At 34.9% G+C, this 21,997-nt stretch overlaps 1 protein-coding gene across 1 annotated transcript; it reads right to left on the reverse strand.

Annotated features, from left to right (window-relative positions):
* Window positions 1–18,520: 18,520 nt before the first annotated feature.
* On the reverse strand, window positions 18,521–21,173 carry LOC120078677 (putative clathrin assembly protein At1g03050). Its single transcript, XM_039032974.2, has 2 exons — window positions 20,459–21,173; window positions 18,521–19,652 (listed from the first exon to the last, which is right to left on the reverse strand). The coding sequence occupies exons 1-2, from the start codon at window positions 21,171–21,173 to the stop codon at window positions 18,538–18,540; spliced, it is 1,830 nt and encodes a 609-aa protein (XP_038888902.1). The 3' UTR covers window positions 18,521–18,537.
* Window positions 21,174–21,997: the final 824 nt, after the last annotated feature.

Consider the following 21,997-nt stretch of genomic DNA (forward strand, 5'->3'; position numbering starts at 1 on the left):
CAGCTTGAGCATAATAGAGAAGATCTCGGTGGTAGTTCTCTCGGTGATTCAAGCGAGATCTTTGTGTTTTTTAACTGATTTTGTGGAGGAATCTTCAAAGGTAATATGTGTTTCAAACCCTCTTTTGAATATCATATGTACAACATGCTCAAAACTCAAATTAAATGTAGTTTAAGTGCTTATTGATTCTGTAGTCTTTCGTTGCATGATATTTCATTCCTTCAGTGACATCCCTGACTACTACTGCAATCTCAGCTCGTTCAAAATTCTTGCATAGATGAGTCTTGTCTCTTAATTAGAGTTGCTGAATGGGATGCTTATCTACTCAGAGCATCTGCCACTAGATTCACTTTGCCTTGGTGATACAGAATGTCACAATCATAATCTTTTACTAACTCCAGCCATTTGCGTTGCCTCATATTTAACTCCTTCTGAGTGAAGAAGTACTTCAAACTCTTATGGTTTGTGAAAATTTGTATTTTCTCTCTGTATAAATAGTGTCTCCAAATATTTAAAGCAAAAACCACTAATGCCAATTCTAAGTCGTGAGTAGGATAGTTTCATTCATGGTTCTTCAACTGGCAGGAGAACTTTATCATGTTACATAACCAGACATCCCAACATTTTCTTAGAAGCATCATTGTAAATAAAAAAACTCCCTAAACTATCTAGTACTGTAAAAACCGGTGTAGTTACAATGTTCTGCTTGACATTCTGAAAACTATCCTCACAAGCTTTACTCCAGACAAAAGAAACTTCCTTTTTGGTCAACTGGGTCAAAGGAGTGGCTATGTGAGAGAAATCCTTTGCAAACCAATGATAATAACTTGCTAACTGTGGTGGGATGAGGCCAACTTGTAACTATCTCGATCTTCGTGAGGTCCATCGATACTACTTTTTCGGCACCAAATGCCCAAGAAAGGATACCTCCCGTAGCCAGAATTCATACTTGGAGAATTTAGCATACAACTTATTCTCCCTTAACATTCCGAAGACCTTCCCAAGTTGTTCCTCATGCTCTGCCTCTATCTTGGAATATACCAAAATATCGTTAATAAAGACTTTCACAAAAGTTTCAAAAAAATCCTTGAACACCCTGTTCATCAAATCCATGAATACAACAGGAGTATTGGTCAAGCCAAACGACATCACAATGAACTTTTAATGACCATGTCTAGAACAAAATGCAGTCTTAGGAATGTCACTGTTTTTTATCCTCAACTGATGATACCCTGAACATAAATCGATCATGGAGAAAACTGTAGCCCTCTGTAATGGTCGAATAGATAATCAATCTTAGGGAAAAGATACTTGTTCTTGATGGTTACCTTATTCAACTCTCTGTAGTCTATGCATAGGCGTAACAAACCATCCTTTTTCTTCACGAACAATGCTGACACACCCAATTGTGACACGGTCGGATGTACAAAACCCTTGTCAAGCAATTCTTGCAATTCAGTCTTAAGCTTTTTCAATTTTTCTAGAGCCATTCTAATTAGCAAACAAATTTTAATTAGCAAATTGTAACTAAATCCAAAATCAATTTTTAGCAAAAAGTAATAATGTACCCATAACAATTATTTATTTACAACGATATTTTAGTGAGTCAGAATATGTGTTATCGAGGGACAGTCAGATACCCCTTCACTAAAGCAAACAATTTTGACCAAACACTATCTCTGGAATAACTATTATTCCTATTGTCTCTGGAATAACTCTTATTCCTATAGTCATTTAGTTATTGTTTTCGGTCAAGATCTTTACTAACAATTTAATAATTCTTGTAAGTGTGACCTTCCATTTTCAGATCTTACAGGACGGTATGAATATACCTAAGAAATTGAAGACAATATCCAAGACGGAACTATAAGACCCTATTCATTTTACTGAAGCCTGGGTTGTTTCGAATCCTATATTACAACCCTCCGTAGGGATAACCGTCGCTAAACGACTAGCAAAGGGCCGTTTAAAGCTAATCAACAGGCGCAACATAGGAATCTCACGGTTCAGACTAATGGAGGAGACCGTAGGATATATTGACACATATCCTTCACCCACTTACTATGAACTACTTCCTTCATTTAACTTGATATTGACTCATACAAAACACTTTTAGTAGGGAGGTCACTCCCAGGGTGACACGAAGCGTCATATGAATCTCATGGTGTAAACTATGTGGAGACATGACAGTTGAATTCTATATATCGAATAATTGATTTATGTTTGAACAACTTCCTCTTATTCACCAAAATCTACATTTAAGCTAAAAATACTTTTCGTAGGGAGGTCACTCCCAGGGTGACACGAAGTACTGCTTAAATCTGGATTGTGAAATCTTAGAGACGGGAGAGCTAAAAATAATGTATCGTATATGTTATTAATCTTCCACTGAAGTTTTCTAATAACTCTATCATATAGAAGTTATTAAACTGCCACTGTAGTGTTCTATTGGGTAGATTTATACTTAGGTTCTTTTCGGCTAATAAAATAACCCTAAGTCTATGTGGTTTATCCAAGTATAACTCTTATAATTGAATTTTAACCTACGATGTCTAGGTGATAATCCATTTTATTACCTCACATCACTCATGTATGCTCAAAAAACCGGTTACCAACACTCAATAATTCGGCCATAATCCCCAGGTAGAAGGTGTTCTGAAAATTGTCAACTTAAGTACCTCCAGCCTTAGATAGGATTATATACCGGTTGAGTTTGTTACCTGAGTTATAAAGTTTTAAATATTAAAACAGATGGTCAATCTACGTGATCATGCAACTGTTGTTTATGGATTTTAAACGTCTAACCCAATGTTATAACAACTTATAAAACTTTAGACATGCTAAACATCCATAACATACATAAAGGCATTCAATATTTAATATAACATTTATATTAAATACAAGAAACCCTAACATGCATATTATATATTATTAACAGATTATAATATACTTTCAATGCATGTAACATGCTTCTTATGGTATGATTTTAAATCTAAATAGCATACTGTATGCACATCCAAGATTTATTTAATTATAACATACATCAAATGCATAAATAATTAAACACAGACTGATGTGGTTTTAGTTTTGGCATAAACAAGCAAAAAGAAGCCTAACTATTACAAATAGCTTTAAAACCGTCTTTGCGCTTGAACCACTCCAAATCGAACCCTAGCATCTTGAACTTGATTGGATGAGCCTGAATCGGACCAACAAAGTCTGAACCAGACCAACCAAAAACACTTTAAAGCTGAACCAGATTGGACCTCGAGAAAATCGGTCAAATCGGCTGCTCTCGGTCCAACCTTAAAGTCTTGCTAAGGCTGATCGTGAAGCGCTGAAGGCAATCGTCTAACACCATCACCTTATGTTGAGAAGAGGTACATGATTGCTTAGTGTCAGCTGCAGCTAAACGATTGCTTAGCTCTATCGTATAGAACTACATGATCACTTAACACCATCGCCTAGTGCTTCATGTCATCGTTTCGAGTCCACCGTAGCTAAACGATCGCTTAGCTCTATCGTATAGAACATCATTGCGTCATACAACATCGTAGCTAAACGGTTGTTTAGTTCCATCACATAGAAACTTCAACGCATCGCTTAACAATGCATCTACACGATCGCACAGTGCCGCATCTAGACGATCGCTCAACACTATCGCATAACACTTCATCGCATCACTTAGCACGTGCTGCAGCTACACGATCGTGTAGTGCCGTCGTATAGAAAATCCAACATATCGTTTAGTTCCCACGCAAAAACTAAATGATCGCGTAGTGCTATCGTTTAGCAATTTGAGTGCATCATTTAGCTACTGCAGGTACACGATCGTTTAGCGTTCAACATCACAACGACCAACTCCCATTGCTATACGATCGTTTAGCTTTTCTTCACATTGTGTAGTGCCTGGAGTTAGACGATCGCTTAGCAACTAAACCTCAATAACGATTTTGAGCAGAAGCTAAAAAATTGGAACAGCAGCTTGGCCTCCTTCACTTGTTTCTTTAATTACATCTTAATTTCAACTCTAACAACTCCATATAAATTACTGACTCTTGCTAACACATACAAGCTCATCAAACAAGAGCCAATTACAAATTTAAATGATAAATTAAAGAGAATTAAAATGCCAAAACTCAGAAAATCATATCAATGCTTTAGTTTCATATAACTCATATAAAACACCCACCAAACCAAAATTAAACCGAATTGAATGCTTATATGATGCTCTGATATCAATTGTAGGAATGTATCAGCAATAGCAGAAGCAACAAAGATCATTTAAAAACTCTAATCCATTAATTTTGGCAAAATATAAAGCATGTTTTTGCAGAAAACAAGTGAGTTTCATAACATACCTTTGTAGAACATCTTCAAAGCTCGATCTCCAACTGCAATCTTCACCAAATCTTGTTGCAGACCACCTCAAGATCTTTCCCAGTTTTCTCCTGGTGCTCTAGATTGAGTTGTGGGACTCAAAACAAGCTTGAATCAAGGGATAATGGAGAATTGCTCACAACAGCAATCTTGGTGAAGAACACTTTCTTCAGCACGAATTTTTTCTAAAATTCTTTCTTGATTGCATGCTTGAAATTCATTCCAAACTCTTCAATATATTGCCGACCATCATGCAAGGAAGCAACTCATGCTTGGAGTAACACAAGAAAATGTTGATGGCTTTTGTGTGAGCAAGTAGGAGATGGATAATGGAAAACCATGCTTTTCCATTTGTGTTTTGTTTTTTTTTTCTTTCAATTTTCCAATTTTATCTCAAAATCAAAATTTGATATTTACAAAATCCATTTTTATTTTAAAACTGAAAAATTTATAAAATTAATTTCATAAATTAATTTTTAAATAAAACTTAATTAATTTAATATCAAATATTAAATTAATTTTTACACACATCCATCTTTATATATTTAAATATAAATTCTCTTATTTCGTTTAATTCTCAAATTAAACACGTAATTATATCTCATATAATTACTAATTCCCTTATTTTAATTTGAACGTTTCAAATTAACTTATCACGCTATTCTAGAGCTAGTTCGTTTACGAGCTAGTAGAGGGACCTCGCGGACCTACAGATCATGGGCGCCAATGATCCGAGATTAATTGGCCAAACCCATTAGACAGACTAATCCCCATTCGTTAACTAATGGGTCACTCCACAAAAGTCCATAGTTGCACTCCCCTCACTGTAGACATATTATGTCCACATGATTTAACCATAATCAGCAAGTCGGACTTTCACAAGTTGTTCGTAATAATGGCTGGGTCAAATATCTATTTTACCTCCGAGATTACGTCTTATTCCTCAAGTTCCTACCGATCCTCTAATGAACAATTGGTTTGTGATCCAATCACTAAACCAAACTCTCTCAGCCCAGTGAAAGGGTGGGGCTCCTTGTTCATGACCTGGATTTAGTACTTGAGAGAACAACCTTTCTCCTATCCATAAATTGGGTAGACGTGAACTCCGTCTGGCACCCTATGTTCCCAGCTATCTATTAGATCTTACCCCTGAAATGGGAGTCTTATTGAGCCGACGTTGTTGAGCCAACCCTCACCTATATAAATCTGAGGGTAATCTCGAATGAACAGGAGTTCATAGTTAGCTCATAATTAAGATCGAGTTACCTAGGTCATCTAGGTGAAATAGTTAGTCTTATATAGTAAACAGCTTTATAAAGTAAGAGTGACTTATTTCTTGGTCCGATCTTATGCAAACTTATTGTATAGGAGCCCCCACTCCTCATGTCATAATATGTTTGAATTAGGAACACATCGTATGTAGCACTTTACAACTCTTTGTAACAACTACAGAGTAGGCCGCATCCAATGGTGTTACCAGAATAAGGTACCCAACCTTAATCATGTACCATAGATTATTTTTACTATTTACTGGAACCTGATCCACTCTTATGTCTCCACATAAAGTTCAAATACTCATGCAATAGTCATGGGTCTTAGTTTATTGGATTTATACTTTCATACAATTTATGTAATCAATAATAAGTATATTGATTATAGAAAATGTTTATCATTTTACAAACTACGAGTTTTAGGACATAAAACCCAACATTTATATCCTAAAACTCGTGGCTTGTAAATGATAAACTTATTTTCTAAATCAATAAAGTTGTTATTGAAGTTTGATTCAATAAAGTTGTTATTGAATAATGAATTGCTTATTTCATTTTAGAAATAAATCCAATGAACTAAAAGATCCATGACTATAATATGAGTACTTGAACTTTATGTGGAGACATAAGAGTGGATTAGGTTCAAGTAAATAGTCAAAATGATCTATAGTATACGAATAAGATTTGGTGTCTTATTTTGGTAACACTATTGGATGCGGCTCACTTTGTAGTTGCTACAATCGTTGTAAAGTGCTACAAATTAAGTGATCCTAATTCATTCATGTAGAGACATGAAGAGTGGGAGTGTCCTATTCAATGAGTTTGTATAAGATCGGACAAAGAAATAAAGTCACTCTTACTTTATAACGTTGTTTACTGTTTAAGACTGGCTATTTCAAAGCGATGACCTAGGTAACTCAACCTTAATCTTGAGCTAACTATGAACTCCTATTTATTTGGGATTATCCTTAGATCTACATAGGTGAGGGTTGGCTCAACAACACCGAGTCAATAAGCCTTCCATTTCAGGGGTAAGATCGGGTAGATAGCTTGGCACATAGGGTGCTGTTAGAGTGTAATAACATGCAGCAGAAGTATCAAGGATCCATAAGCATTCAAATTCAATAATCTTGGCAGAAACTAAAGCATGCTCATCTAAATAAGAGGGTTTTGGATAACACCTTTGTAGAATTCTTCAAGATCTTGATTAAACAGCAGTAGTCTTCTCTAAAGATCACCGTGAACCACCTCAAGATCTTCCCCACTATCCTCTTGGAGCTTTAGACTGAGTTATGGGACTCAAGAACAACTTGAAGCAATGAAATTACAAAGAAAAGCTCACAGTAGCACACTACCGAAGAACTCTTTCTTTCAGCCAAAATTTTCTCTAAAATATCTGTAGAATGCATGCCTCTAAATCACTTCATTCTTCTTTATTTATTGCAGATGAACATGCAAAGAAGAAAAGAGAGCGGACCGTGCAAACAAGAGTGGGCCGACTCTCGCAAGAGTGAGATTATCTTTTGAACAAGAGTAGAAAAGATAGTGTAAGATCTTGGTAGCAATCTCTTGCTTCCCAGACTTTTACACTGTCTTTTCTACTCTTATTCAAAAGATAATCTCGATCTCACGAGAGTCGGTCCGCTCTCTGCTTTCTACGTCTCCGGGTTCTCTCTCGAGTTACCCTAAGCGATCTTTTGGTATCTCATCTCTTCTCTTGCTTTGCCTTCTTAAAAATAAAAGAAAACTATGAACAGGCTAAAACTTGCTGAACCAACTGAATCGAACCCCTTTTCTGAAAGATGCCTTCGGTATTTATAGAGCTTCGGGGTGAAGGGCGACTTCTCTCTTATGATTGCACATATGAGATGACTTTAATTATCTGACTGATGCACCGAATATTTGTCACCAAAAAGCTGAGTGTACTCGTTATCGTTAGTGGCTTGTCAACTTAATTCGGATTCGACCGTCATCAGCTTTCTATCCCATCGTGATTAATTATGGCTTTCACCCAGATGCGCCTACCAAGTTATGTCGGCTCTATGCGGCAATCCTTCTTGAGCAGATGTTTGCAAGCACAAATCATCGCAAAGCCTTGTGATAATGCTATGCTCGACCGTTGATTTCTTGTGATCGCACTTTTCGCCTTGCATCAACGCATTTTCTGCATAAAAATAAAAAAATTAACTATTTCTATGCGATAAACGCATGCGACCGCAATGTTATGAACTTAATGCTTATTGGGTGCAATCTAATATATTTTATCAATGCAAACCTTCATTGTTTAATAACTTAGCACTGTAATAACGTGCATTTATGCTCGTTATCAGGCTTGTAACTCATGCTTGGAGTTTAATGAAGAAGAGGAAATGGGCTTTGTGTGAGCATGAAGAAGATGATAATGGAAAACTTTGTAGTTCTATTTGTGCATGTAATCCGAATTTTCCAATTTTCTTTAAAACCAAAACCAATTTCAAAATTCAATTTTGATTTTAAAACTGAAAAAACCAAATTTCTAAAATTAATTTCATAAACTAATTAAAAAAATATTAATTAATTTAATATCAAATATTAAATTAATTTTCTCACAAAACCATCTTCATATATTTAAATCATATTTAATTATATATTCTCCTAAATCTGTTTATGTTAATTTGAATGTTTCAAATTAATCTTTGAAGCTACTCTAAAGCTTAACCATTTACGAGCTAGTAGGGGGATCTCGCGGACCTACAGATCATGGGCTCTAACAATTTGAGATTAATCAACTAAATTCATTAGACCGATCTAACCCTCATTCGTTAACTAATGGGACATTCCACTATAGCCTATAGTTGAACTCCCCTCACTGTAGATATATTATGTTGACTTTATAACCATAATCAGTGTAGGATTGTATCAACAGTTGCGAAAGCACAAGGATCATCTAAGCACTCAAATTCACTAATTTTGGCAAAATATAAAGCATGCTTGTTAGGAAAAATGAGTTTCAAGACATACCTCTTGTAGAACTTCTTCAAAGCTCCTTCACTAGCTGTTATCTTCTCCAAATCTTGTTGTAGACCACTTCAAGATCTTCCTCACTATTCTCTTGGTGCTCTAGATTGATTTGTGGGACTCAAAATAAACTTGAATCAAGGGTAGAAGGAGGAATGCTCACTATAGAAAACTAGCTGAAGAACTCTTTCTTCAAACCTATTTTTCTCTCAAAATTTCTATAGATTGCATGCCCGATTTTCACTCCAATCTCTTCATTATATTGTAGATCAACATGCAAAAAAAAGAGTTGCATGAGTTGCAGCTCAGCTTGGAGAAGACAAGGCAAAGATATTGTCATTTGAGTGAGCTACTTAGGTGATGGATAATGGAAAAACTTCTTTTTCCATTTTATATGTTTTGTTTTCCAATTTTCGAATTTTATCTAAAAATAAAAATTTGATTTTATAAAATCTATTTTTATTTTAAAAATGAGATTTTAATTAATTTCATAAATTAATTATTAAATAAAATTTAATTAATTTAATATCAAATATTAAATTAATTTTAACATATATCCATCTTTATATATTTAAATCATATCTAAATATAAAAATTCTTCTATTCCGTTTAATTCTAAAATTAAACATATAACTATATCTTATATAATTACTAATTCTCTTAATTCTAATTTGAACGCTTCAAATTAACTTATCACGCTATTATAGAGCTAGTCCGTTACGAGCTAGTAGGGAGACCTTGCAAACCTACAGATCATGGGCTCCAACGATCCAATATTAACTGGCTAAACTTATTAGACCAAATTAATCTGCATTCGTTAACTAATGGGTTACTCTACTAAAGCCCATAGTTGTATTCCTCTCACTTTAGATATATTATGTTCACATGATTTAACCATAATCAGCAAGTCGACCCTTCACAGGTTGTTCGTAATAATGGCTGGATCAAATATCTGTTTTACCCCCAAGATTACGTCTTATTTCTCAAGTCCCTACTGATTCTCTAATGAACAACTGGTTTGTGATCCAATCACTAAACCAAACTCTCTCAGCCCAGTGAGAGGGTGGGGCCCCTTGTTCAAGACCTGTAGTACTTGAGAGAATAACCTTTCTTCTATCCCTAAATCGGGTAGGCGTGAACTATATCTTGCAAGGCTATGTCCCTAGCTATTCATTCGGTCTTATCCCCAAATGGTAAGCTTATTGATCAGTGTTGTTGGACTACTCTCACTGTTTGCAGATCAAAGGATAATCCCGAACAAACAGGAGTTCATAGCTAGTTTAGAATTAAGATCGAGTTAACCTGGGTTATATAGGTGAAATAGTCAGTCTTAAATAGTAAATAGCATTTTAAAGTAAGAATGACTTATTTCTTGGTTCTATCTTATGCAAACTCATTGCATAGGACGCTCTCACTCCTCATGTCATAACATATACGAATTAAGATCACATCGTATGTAGCACTTTACAACTCTTTGTAACAACTACATGATGGAATACAAGACATACGCAGCGGAATTAGAACCTAATTACACTCTAATTGCTTCTAAATTAAAGAAAAATAGCATGCAATTGAAGGAAAAACAATGAATTAAAAGTGTAGAGATGCTACCTTTGAAGCTCCCGAAAGCCGCTTCTCCTCGTTGAATCTCAATCCGAACTCTTTTGGACCACCACGAGAGTTGACCTACTATCCTCTGGACTCAGAACCGAGTTGTGGGACCCGATGGATGAAGAGAACCGAGAGAGAGAAAAGAGATGAAAATAAGGTATGGAATTTTGAGTAGGTTTGAGTGTTTCCTTTTTTTCACAAAGTTGTAATTTTCCAGCCCAAATATCAAAAAACTAATTTTTAAAATGGAAAAAGTCTTTTAACTAAATTAAAAAGCCCAATTTATAGAAAAAAGGCATGCAACAATTGCATGAAAAAACTTTACAAAAAAACAACACCTAGAATCCACTCACTTAGTGGGCTTAATGTCTCCACTATAAGCCAACACCCAGCCCACTATTTTGTTACTGGAATTATCCAACAAAAGTTTGGATTTTCCCACTAATTATAGTCAAAGGAAAAAATAATAATTTGGTCAAAGTCAATCTTTGACCAAAAAGTCAACATTTTGACTTTTTATGATTTTTTTCGTGTTGACTAATTTTGACCTCCCGAGCATGAATCCGCATTCATTTTCTTGAAATTCAAATCACATTTGAATATAAGGTCGGTCAAAGTTTTGACTTTTCAAAGTCAAAAGTCAACTCTTTGACTTTTTACAACTTTGACCATTTCCATTATTTTCGAGCTTCCAAATATGAACATATTCATATTCTTGATATTTAAATCACATTTAAATATTAAAGTTGTATTTCTAAGCTGAAAAACCTGACCACTATATCACATATACTTGTCGATTTCTCTCTCTCTACCTAATTCAAATAATTCGAATTATTCTATCATACTGTTCTAAGTTTATTCCATATGAGCTAGTAGGGGAACCTAATGAACCTATAGATCATGGGCTCCAACGATCCGAGATTAGCTAGCTAAACTCTTTAGACGGAGCTAATCAACATTCGTTAACTAACGGGTCATTCCATTAAAGTCCTGTAGTTGCACTCCCCTCACTATAGATATATTTGTGTCCTTTAATATAACCATGATTAGTAGGTTAATCCTTCACAGGTTGTTCGTAATCTCGGCTGGGTCATAAAAACCGTTTTACTCCCATGGCTACATCTTGTTCCTTAAGTTCCACTGATCCTCTAATGAACAATTGGTTTAAGGTCCAACCTATAAACCGAATCCCTCTCGAGCCAAGGAGAGGGTGGGGCCCCTTGTTCAAGACCTGGATTCAGTACTAAAGGGAAAAACCTATCTACTATCCCTATAACGGGTAGGAGTGAATTTCGTCTTGCACCCTATGTTCCCAGCTATCCACCCGATCTTACCCCTGAAATGGGAGGCTTATTGGGCCAGCAATATTGAGCTGCTCTCACCTATGCAGATCTAAGAATAATTTCGAGTGAAGAAGAGTTCATAGTTAGCTTAGGATTAAGATTAAGTTACCTAGGTCATCAATTAACGAAATAGTCAGTTTCATACATAAAACGACATTTAGAACGTAAAAAGTGACTATTTCATGGTTCAGTCTTATGTAAACTCTTTACATAGGATACCCCACTCACATATCTCTATATGAACGATCCAGGATCACATCCTTTGTACTATCTACAAAGTGGGCCGCATCCATAGTGTCCCCAGAATAAGGCGCCCAACCTTATTCATATAGTATAAACCATTTTGGCTATATATTTGAACTTAATCCACATTTATGTCACTACATAAAGTTCAAATTACATTAAATAGTCTCGAAACCTTAGTTTATTGGATTCAAGATTACAATTTCAATAACAACTTTATCGAAAAACAAAACAGAATATATTTATTAATTTACAAACTATGAGTTTTAGGACATAAAATCCAACACTACAGAGTAGACCGCATCCAATGGTGTTACCAGAATAAGGTACCCGACCTTATTCATATACCATAGATCATTTTGACTATTTACTCGAACCTGATCCACTCTTATGTCTCCACATAAAGTTCAAGTACTCATACAATAGTCATGGGTCTTAGTTGATTGGATTTAGACTTTCGTATAATTTATGAAATCAATAACAAGTATATCGATTATAGAAAATGTTTACCATTTTACAAACTGCGAGTTTTTAGGACATAAAACCCAACAATCAGTAAGTCGATCCTTACCCCTCTGAATACATCTTATTTACCGTTTTACCCCTGTGAATACATCTTGTTTCTTAAGTTCCTACTGACCCTCTAATGAACAATTCTTATTCATAATCCCTATGAATAAAATCTTTTCTCTATCTTGAGAAGGCAGGGCCCCGACTGTTCAAGACCTAGAGTCAGTACTTAAGAGAATAACCTATTTGCTAACCCTAAATCGACTAGGAGTGAATTCCATCTTGCAAGGCTATGTCCCTGGCTATTCATCCGGTATCCCAAAATGGGAAGCTTATTGAGTAGTGCTATTGGACTACTCTCACCGTTTGCAGATCAAAGGATAATCCAAAAAAAAACAAGAGTTCATGGCTAGGTCAGGATTAAGATCGAGTTAACCTAAGTTATTTGATAAATGAAATAGTCAGTTTTAATAGTAAACGGTTGTTATAAAGAAAAGTGACTATTTTCATGGTCTAGTCTATATGCAAACTCATTGCATAGGACACCCCCACTCACATGTCTCAACATGAATGATCTGTGGATCACATCGTTTGTAGCACTTTACAACTACTTGTAACAACTAGAGAGTGGGCCGTATCCAATAGTGTTACCAGGATGAGATACCCAATTTAATCTATATACTTATTAGACCATTTAAGCTATATACTGTTAACTTGATCCTGTTTATATCGCTATATAAAGTTACAGTATTCAGATTATAGCCAATGATATGTTTATTGGTTTTTCATAATAAGATGCAAAATCAACAAGTCATTATTTTTGATAAATAGAATGTTTAACACGAATTGCGAGTTCTAGGACATTCCCAATACCATGTTGTTTGGTTGAGTTAGTTCCTCTTCTTAATCCTCAAAAGCTTGTTCTTCAAATTATTCTTCTTCTCCTCTTGTTGTTTCCCTGCGAAGTTGCCTCTCTTCAAGGTCAATATCTACAATCAAATCATAAAGTATAATTCGAGAGGAGAGGGTCATGCATAAAAGAAAATTTAATCAAACTAACTATTTTTTGTTTATTATTTATCTTACTATTACTATTATTATTATTTAAAAAAAAATTAAAAATTCGAATTAACCAATTGCACGATTCCCCAAAAACGGTGCCAATTTGTTATAGGTGTCATTAGTTCAATTTAACCCAAGACAAATGAAATTTATAATGCTCAAACAACAACTAAAACTAACACGTAATTATAACGGAAGTAAGAGGTAAATTCACAAGGAACCTCTATTAATTGGCAAGATTGACTTTTTGAATTAAAAAATGTAACAAATGGGGGGTTTGTTTGTTTTAAAGAAACTAAGTAAAAGTAAAATAAGATTTGATAAGAAATTTTAGTAATAAGAGCAATTAGAGAGATTATGTAATAAAATTTAATGGAAAAAGAATCTTGGGTATTTTATGTAGATTTAGCCAATTCTATCATAGACTTAATAAAATTCATACAATTAGATTGTTCCATAGTTTATTAAGGATTACCCATAATACCTTATTTAGCCAATTAAGCAATTAGCCCTAATTTAGTTATTAATTGCTTCTTAAAGACATTCTACAATTAATCCCTAAATTATATTAAAATCTTGGGTTTTCTTAACTATGATATTCTTGAAACTCAAAAGACTGAAAAATCAAGCATGATTATATGAATGTTCTAAGTTAGGATTCTTTCAAAAAAATAGGAAAAGAAGTCCAAACTTCCAATCAAGATTACTAATTCTTGCAATCTAATTACAATTTTTCTATAGAGCCATGTAATTCTGCATATAAAAATCAATTAAATTTCGTCAATTCATTTTTAACTAATTTTATTGGAATTCACAGCAAGAACATTAAAGAACAACAAATTACAAGATTTTTTTTTTTAAAAAGTCTAAAGAATTTGCTAATCTACATAATCCCCAAGAAAAAAAACTTACCTACTCATGGAGCGGAAGATTCTTCAAGAAATTCATTGAGTCTTGCAATAAAATGTACAAAGATTGAACAAAAATTGACAAAATCTCTCTAGAAATTACAAAGAAAATCTCTTGTCTACGAAAAATGGTGTCTCTTCTTTGAAAAATGAATTCTCTCTATTGAAAAATCTAGAAAGTTGAAGGATTATATCAGTTGAGGGTCGCAGTATTGTGACCCTACGATTGTGCAGGTCCGACCTCGTTTGTGCGCAGGCGTGCACGCGCTTTTTATTTTCCGTCAGTCTTTGTAGCGTTGCGACACTGCCCTATTTTGTAGCATTTTGGTGCTTTCTATCTTATAGCATTGAGCTAGCGTTGGAGTATGTTTTAGAGAGAGTGTTGTAATGCTCTAAGTGGTGTTGAAGCAAGTTGAATTGGTTCAATTGAGGGGTAGAATGGTAATTTGTCAACTTCTTTTCTTCTTAGTTGATTCTTTTGCCTAATTTGACTCCATTTAGCTCAAAACTTGTAATGATGACTCCATTTGTGTCAAGATTGGACTTTTACCTATAAAATAGACATTTTAAGCAAATAATTAACATAGAATTGAGGGATTTATCACTAAGAACGTAGCTCTTTTCAAGATCTATCAGGAAAGAGTGAACTCCATCTTGTGAATTTATGTTCCCAGATCCCCATTTGATCAAGTCGAACTCAGAAGCAGTAGAAGAACCTCTACGTGAACTCTATCACCCAACAAACCAATCGGTTGTGGCAGCACGATCGTCTAGATGAATAACATCAATTTTGTTGCCGCCTACATGAACGACATCAATTCGAACAAGCACGAACAAGTGAACAGCGGGGACGACACCACTAGTTGGAGGCCTTGGTATTCTCGGAGCAAGAATCCAAAGTGTAGTCTTTGGCGAATTTGGTAGAGGTAAGAGAAAAGACAGATCGTGAAGACGATAAGCAAGTTTGAGAGAACGAGATATCGTATAGCAGGGATGCTTATCATTTAGATGAAGCTACACGATCATGTATGTTTTACTAAGCGATCGTTTAATAAAAGGTAGACGATCGTTTAGAAAATGCGGCACGCTATGCGATCGTTTAGACGATGAGCTACTATCGTATAGGCTCTCATTTACGTTTTCACACTGATCGCGAATTTTTCGAACTCTTTGCCAAATGAAACAAATTTTCATTTTATTCATCGGTTACCATAACCGAATGTGGCTGCTTCCACTAACGCACGATTGAAGAGAATAAAACGGCCAATTATCTCATAATTAACCAATTTAATAATAAATGAATATAATCATATTATATTCTTACCCTATAGTTTGATATCATATATCTACTATAGTAATTTCTCCTCCACTTGATATAAATCATATTTATATCTAATTTCCTCCAAAATGATGAATCTTATACATTTAGCCAATTATATCATATATAATTAACCAGTTCAATTATATCATATATAATCAAACTCTCTCTTGTCAATTTGAACATTTCAAACTCAGATTTTGATGAGGTTAGGAACCATTTGCTGTTACCAGCATTGCTGACCCAAACACTAATTTTCGACTTTATCCAAGCTACCCGGGGACCTAATGGACATGTGGCTCGAAGCTCCAACAATACGTGAATAGCTGACTAAACTCTTTAGCCACGAGATCCACCATCCGTTAACTGCCAGGCATCCCACTAAAGACCAACACCTGAACTCTTCTTATCACATATATATTTCTGTGTCCATCGGATATAACCAATCATGAGTATGATGACCCTTCACAGATGCTCGTAAGTACAGCTGGGCCAATTTACCGTTTTGCCCCGTAGTTACATCTCACTCCTTAAGTACCACTGATTCCTATAATGAACAATACAACATAGTCTAACTATGTATGAACACCTCTCAGGCCAAGAGAAGGTGTGTGGTGCTACATCGTTCAAGCCTTAGCCCTTGAGGGAATTATGTATCTACGTAACCATACTTCGGGGAAGAAGTGAATTCCATCTTGTGTAGTTGAGTTCCCAACTCCCAAATCAGATGAATTCCCAAGATGGTAGGTTTGAATCGGCGACCTGGCCACTCGCACTCATATAAATCAAAGGACCGCCCTCAATGGCAGGAGCTCCCAACTCACTTAGGATTGAGGTCATGTTACCTATGGTCATCCTAGTGAAGTGAAGTCTCTGTCATGAACGGTGTTATATAACGAGACGTTACCACTTCGTGGTCAGATCTTATACAAACTCTTTGTATAGGACGCCCCCACTCGCATGTCCCCTACACGAATGATCAGGATCAGATCATCTGTGACAAGTCACAACACTTGTGAGCATTTCACAAAGCGGGCCGCATCTGTAGTGTTACCAGGATAAGGTTTCCCTCCTATATCCATATAGTACAGACCATTTTGGTTATTGACACGAAGTATTTTTATGTCTTACAGCATGTGAACAAATATGAATGTGAATGAATGAATCATGCAGGCTCATGTTGCCATAAACTTAATGATATAGAAATGGGATGTAGATGAAATGTTATGCTGTGTTATTGCTTATGCACACTACTTCTAAATATGCGTTGTTAATGATAGGCTTGTAGTATGCGATAGAGTAATGCGTGTCACAAATTTCCTTGCGCTGAAACCAAGTATAATTCCAACGCAAGTTTCTTAGAATAATCCAAGGTCGAACACAGGGATTGTTTTCGTTAATGCGTTACTTTTGTGATACATGCGACAGGTTTTTACAATTAATAAAGAATTGGGTTTATACAGGAATCTAAAGTGCGATGAAAATAAAATTGCATTGATAAAATAAAGCTGCATTGAAAATAAAATCTTAAACTAATATGATACAAGATAAAAAATACATGATACATGATACTGAGTTCGAGACTGACTGTGAAGTTATACAAAGGATTGTGGTATGTGATGGCAAGTCTTCATGGATGAATCAGAAATAGAAGGAATAAATAGTAAAAACATCGCAAGTTTGTCAATTGCGTTAAAGATGCAACTAAGGTTCTACTTTTCTTTGGCGTACACCTCTCGGTGATCGGCCGCGTTCCCATATCTCTATGGTGAAACAGGGATGAACGTGATGAACGCAAGGTTGTTTCCATCTATGGAAATACTTCTTGCTTTAGTTAATGCATTCTTCCAGCCTTCTCTTGATAGGCGGAATAACATCTTCACTTCTGCTCTCACAGGTGAAGATTCCATCGAGCATGCTTTGACTAAACATAATTATTTTCTTAACATAAAATAATTTACTTGCTTAATTCATGCTATTTACCCAGGGAATTAGGAAAACATCATGGAGAAAATGGATTATGGATGAACGGAAATAGACAGAGAGATGACAATAGGAATGATCATAACATGTAATACTAAGATTAAGCGTTCGATATATGGTGTGAATGAAAGATTAAGAAAATGAATACAAGTGATGAAATAGAGATTAGAAACAAAAACAGAAAAGTGTCAACGTCTTGACACAGATCCTGGACGGAGGTTTTGCTTGCTGGCGTATAGAAGTAATGGAGAGGAGAGCTTCCCTCTCAGGCTTGCTCTTCTGGTAGAAATGACCTTCGTATAGAGCTTCTACGACGGGGATTGGAAGGATTCCTTGCTCGGAGACTCATCTCTTCTGGTAGAAATGACCTGCGTGATAGTTTTTTTTTTTTTTTGGGCTTTTTTGACATTTTACATGGTCTAGCGTTAGTTTCTAATTATTCTTAGACTTTTCTTACTTTGATATTTTCGTAAATAGTTTGTTGAATTTTCTAAATTCACCTACAAAATGCACTTAAAAGGTTCATCTGCACAAATTTCCTTGTATTTATTAAGTAGAAGAAGAATTGAGAAGGAATGAAGAGCATTTTGTAGTAAAAGGAGGAAAAAAATTGATCTAAGTAAGAAAAACAAAGTAAAATGAATTTGAGGAGACCCTTATAACTAGAAGATCAGAAAATTAAATAAACACAAATCTAATGTTAAATAGTTTATTTATTTACCTTTTATTTACCTTGTGTCATCCCTACCGAAAGTAACAGCACATACAAACACTGTTTTTGTTTTCTTTTACTGAGTAAAAAAGCACAAGAAAAATCGAAAAAAAAAAAGAGAAAAGAAAGATAAATAGAAACTAAAGGACCATAAAATTACAGTGTAAGTAGTTGATTGAAAACAAGTGAAGCCAAAACTCTAGTAACTGTGTGTGAAACCTCCTGTATAAGGGTTATGCTGTATCTGTCTCCCATCTCTTGCATATTGCTGCCACATGAGTTGCTCCTCCACCAACAGCTTCTGTTTCCTCTCCATTTCCGACATCTGAACGTACGGGGGAGGTGCCACCGCCATCGATGCAGCAAATGGGTCACTCACGACCGATGACGAGCTCACCCCACCGCCTTCGGTGATCGTCGGAGGGGCTGGCAAAGCGAGCATTGCTGGTCTCCCTGCAGACCCAAGTGCCATACTACTTGCACTACCACTTACTCCATAACCTGACCCAGCCATTGTTGACATCATTGTTGTTTGTTTATACATTCCATCCAAAAGAAGCATATCAAATCCTCCACCAAGATCAGCTCTTTGATTTGATAAATTACTTGCTGATTGAACTAAAGTTGTTTCCCAATCTTGTGAATCATCATTAAATGCTTGCCATGGTAATGTTTTTACTGAAGAAGAATCAGTAACTGGACCAATTCCATCAAATAATGCTAATGCTAATTTATCAGCATTTTCTTCTCTTATCATTGCATGTTCTTCACCAAGGTTTAACAAATCACCAATTAAAGGATTTTCATCCTTCTTAATTACATCTTCTTTAATTTCATTCTCTTCTTCTTTCACTTCTATGGCTGTAATGTCTTCCTCTTTGAAATCCTCAGGTGGTGGAAGTGCTTTAATTGAATTCATATCTATTTCTTCTTCTTTTTTTACTTCCTCTGTTATTTCTATTTGAAGTTGATTTTTTCCTCTGCCCGTTTGGCATTGAGCTAAGGCAGATTTGTCTTTGATGAATTCATCCATTACTTCAAGTTTTTTAGGAGTAATTTTTTCAACATCAGGATATTCAGAAGAACGAGCAATTCCAATTGTTCTACACCAAGAATAGAACAATTCTAGTTCATCAAATTGCTTCCCAACTCGACAGAAAATCTCATAAACTTTGACACAATCATGAACGTTTAATTCCATGAAACGATCAATTAAGATCCCCATAATTTCTGTTATGTCATAATATATTTGGAAACTTTCCCTTACGATTGGGTATAAAGCTACTAATACCACCCTGTTGTTCTTCGCTGCACCTATATTTATGTAGAAATAAACACACAATTAACAACATAATAAATCAATTTCACAAAAATTTAGTAGCTAAATACTGATTTTTACTTGTATTTTTGTTGGAGGGACAAGTTCTCTTGGTCTTTTTAGACAGTTTTTAAATCAATACAGATAAGCGAAGATGTGAAATTGAATTCCATTTTGCTAATTTTGCCTCAAACATTCAAAATGTTTATTAGAGTTTATAAACTTAAGAAAATGTAATAAAAGTAACCATTTTAGATCTTAACATTCAGTTTACTTCTAATAAATAATGGATATGTGACTTCAAGTATGTCATTAATTAATGTGCTAATATGAGCATATATAAGTAAGCATATATTAGATGCAAAGTAAAGAAGAAAAAAATGATTATGTTATAGAATTTCAAGAAGTACGAATATTCATTTCAAAGGCTTAAATACTACTTTGATATCTCTACTTTCAACTTTGATTCATTTTGGTACATGTATTTCTAATTTTGTATCTTTAAAAAGTGACATTTTGGTCTTTCATTTCTATTTCTATTTTTATTTTATTTTTTCCAATCAAAATTTTAATATCAAACTTCATTCACTACATTTCTTAAAATGTATCCATGAAGTTGTGTTAAATAGTTTCTATTAGGTATAAAATTGATTATTGAAAATAAGAATAAAAATGATAAGGACACCAAAATGAACATTGTGAAAGAAAACAAAGAACGAAAAAAGTTTGAAAGTACATTAACCAAAATAAACCAAAGTAAAAATACGTACAAAGATCAAAGTAGTATTAAAATGAAATGAACCTGTAGGACGACAAGCCAAAAAGCGTTCAAGAAGCTGTTGCAAATGTTGTGTCCTCGAGAATATTTGTTCAGACGTCATATCTCGTATGGGTGTGGCTCTTACGACAATGGCTTTGCTATTGTCATCCTCATCATTATTGTCATCGTCGTTCTTATTATCATTATTATTATTATTATTATTATTAATTTGTTGTTGTTGGCCTTCTTCATCATCCAATCCAAATGCACTCCTTTTTCCCCTTCTACTTTGCATCCTAAACTCAAGCCTTTCATCAAGATACAAAGCAAAAGTACGAACAAAAGCAGAATAATCCCATGAATTTGATTGAGAAGTATCTCTAAAATCAGACATATTTAAGAATCTTGTCCCACGTCTTGTAGAAAAAAATATCTCTTGTTCATAAGCTGGATCCCCTTCCGACACCAAACGTTGTATTAACATTAAAGTTTTAAGTGCTACTGTCCAATTCTTTGTCTTGTTCAATCTCCTTGAGAGCGTGTTAACACACGCGCTTATATACGCACGTGAATAGCACGTGAGACTAAGAATCTCGCGCACATGCCGTTCTTCAGCTGGATATTCTTCATGTCTTGTAGCTTTAACAATGGCTACTTCCAAATCCGACAAGGAAGTGCTGCTTCCAACTTTGGCCAAACCTATGCTTGTCTTGTCTTTCACAGCTCCTAATGCTCTTCTAATTTTGCTTGGTGCCATTGAGATAATTGATTTCTTTTCTCTTTGGCTTTTGCTGCTTTTGCTTTTTTTTTTCTTCTTTTCTTTTTTGTGTATATTCAATTTCTTCTATTCATTCTTTTTGGTGTTTTTCTCTTTCTTGGTTCTTCAAATTCAATTTTCTATCAACGTTGGATTCTCCATTCTTTTAGGATCCAAAAGTGGGAGGCTTTGTAATGTGTTTGTCACATAAGGTTGTTTTAGTTTGTCTATTATTAGAATTTTCCTTTTCTTCTTTTTTTCTTCTTTTTTTTTCTTTTTCTTTTAAGAATGATTATTTAGAGGGTTTATTTATGGAACCAAAACTTTGACCTTTTCAAATTTAGTTCAAACCAACAAATCACAAATGACCAAATATATATATGCTTTCACTCTCAAGTATACAATCATCTGGAGTTTGAAGGAGAAAAATAATGGGTTTTTTTTTTTTTTTTTGTATGGATGACCTCATTTAGGAGACCCAAATGAAAAATTGCCTATTGTAGAGAAAATAATGTAAAGTGGCCTTCTGCTTACGTCATAAGCATGTGATTTTACCGATTCGCCCCTGAGATGCAACCCTCGCACCTGCCAATATGAATTTACTCGATCTTTGATGGCTCGTCACACATTCCTCGATGACGATCACTCGATACCCAACTTCATGGTCACTCGATACGACTGCAATCGACATATGTATACTCGATCATATCAATGTCATACTCAATACTTGATTACTTTATACTCGATTATTTTGAATTATCCATGTCACTCGATACGAAATCTGCTCTGTAGTTAATGCTCATGTATGAACATACACAAATTGG

Source organism: Benincasa hispida, chromosome 5, assembly GCF_027475165.1.
Source record: "Benincasa hispida cultivar pf3 chromosome 5, pf3_genome.v1.1, whole genome shotgun sequence".
Lineage (NCBI taxonomy): Eukaryota > Viridiplantae > Streptophyta > Magnoliopsida > Cucurbitales > Cucurbitaceae > Benincasa > Benincasa hispida.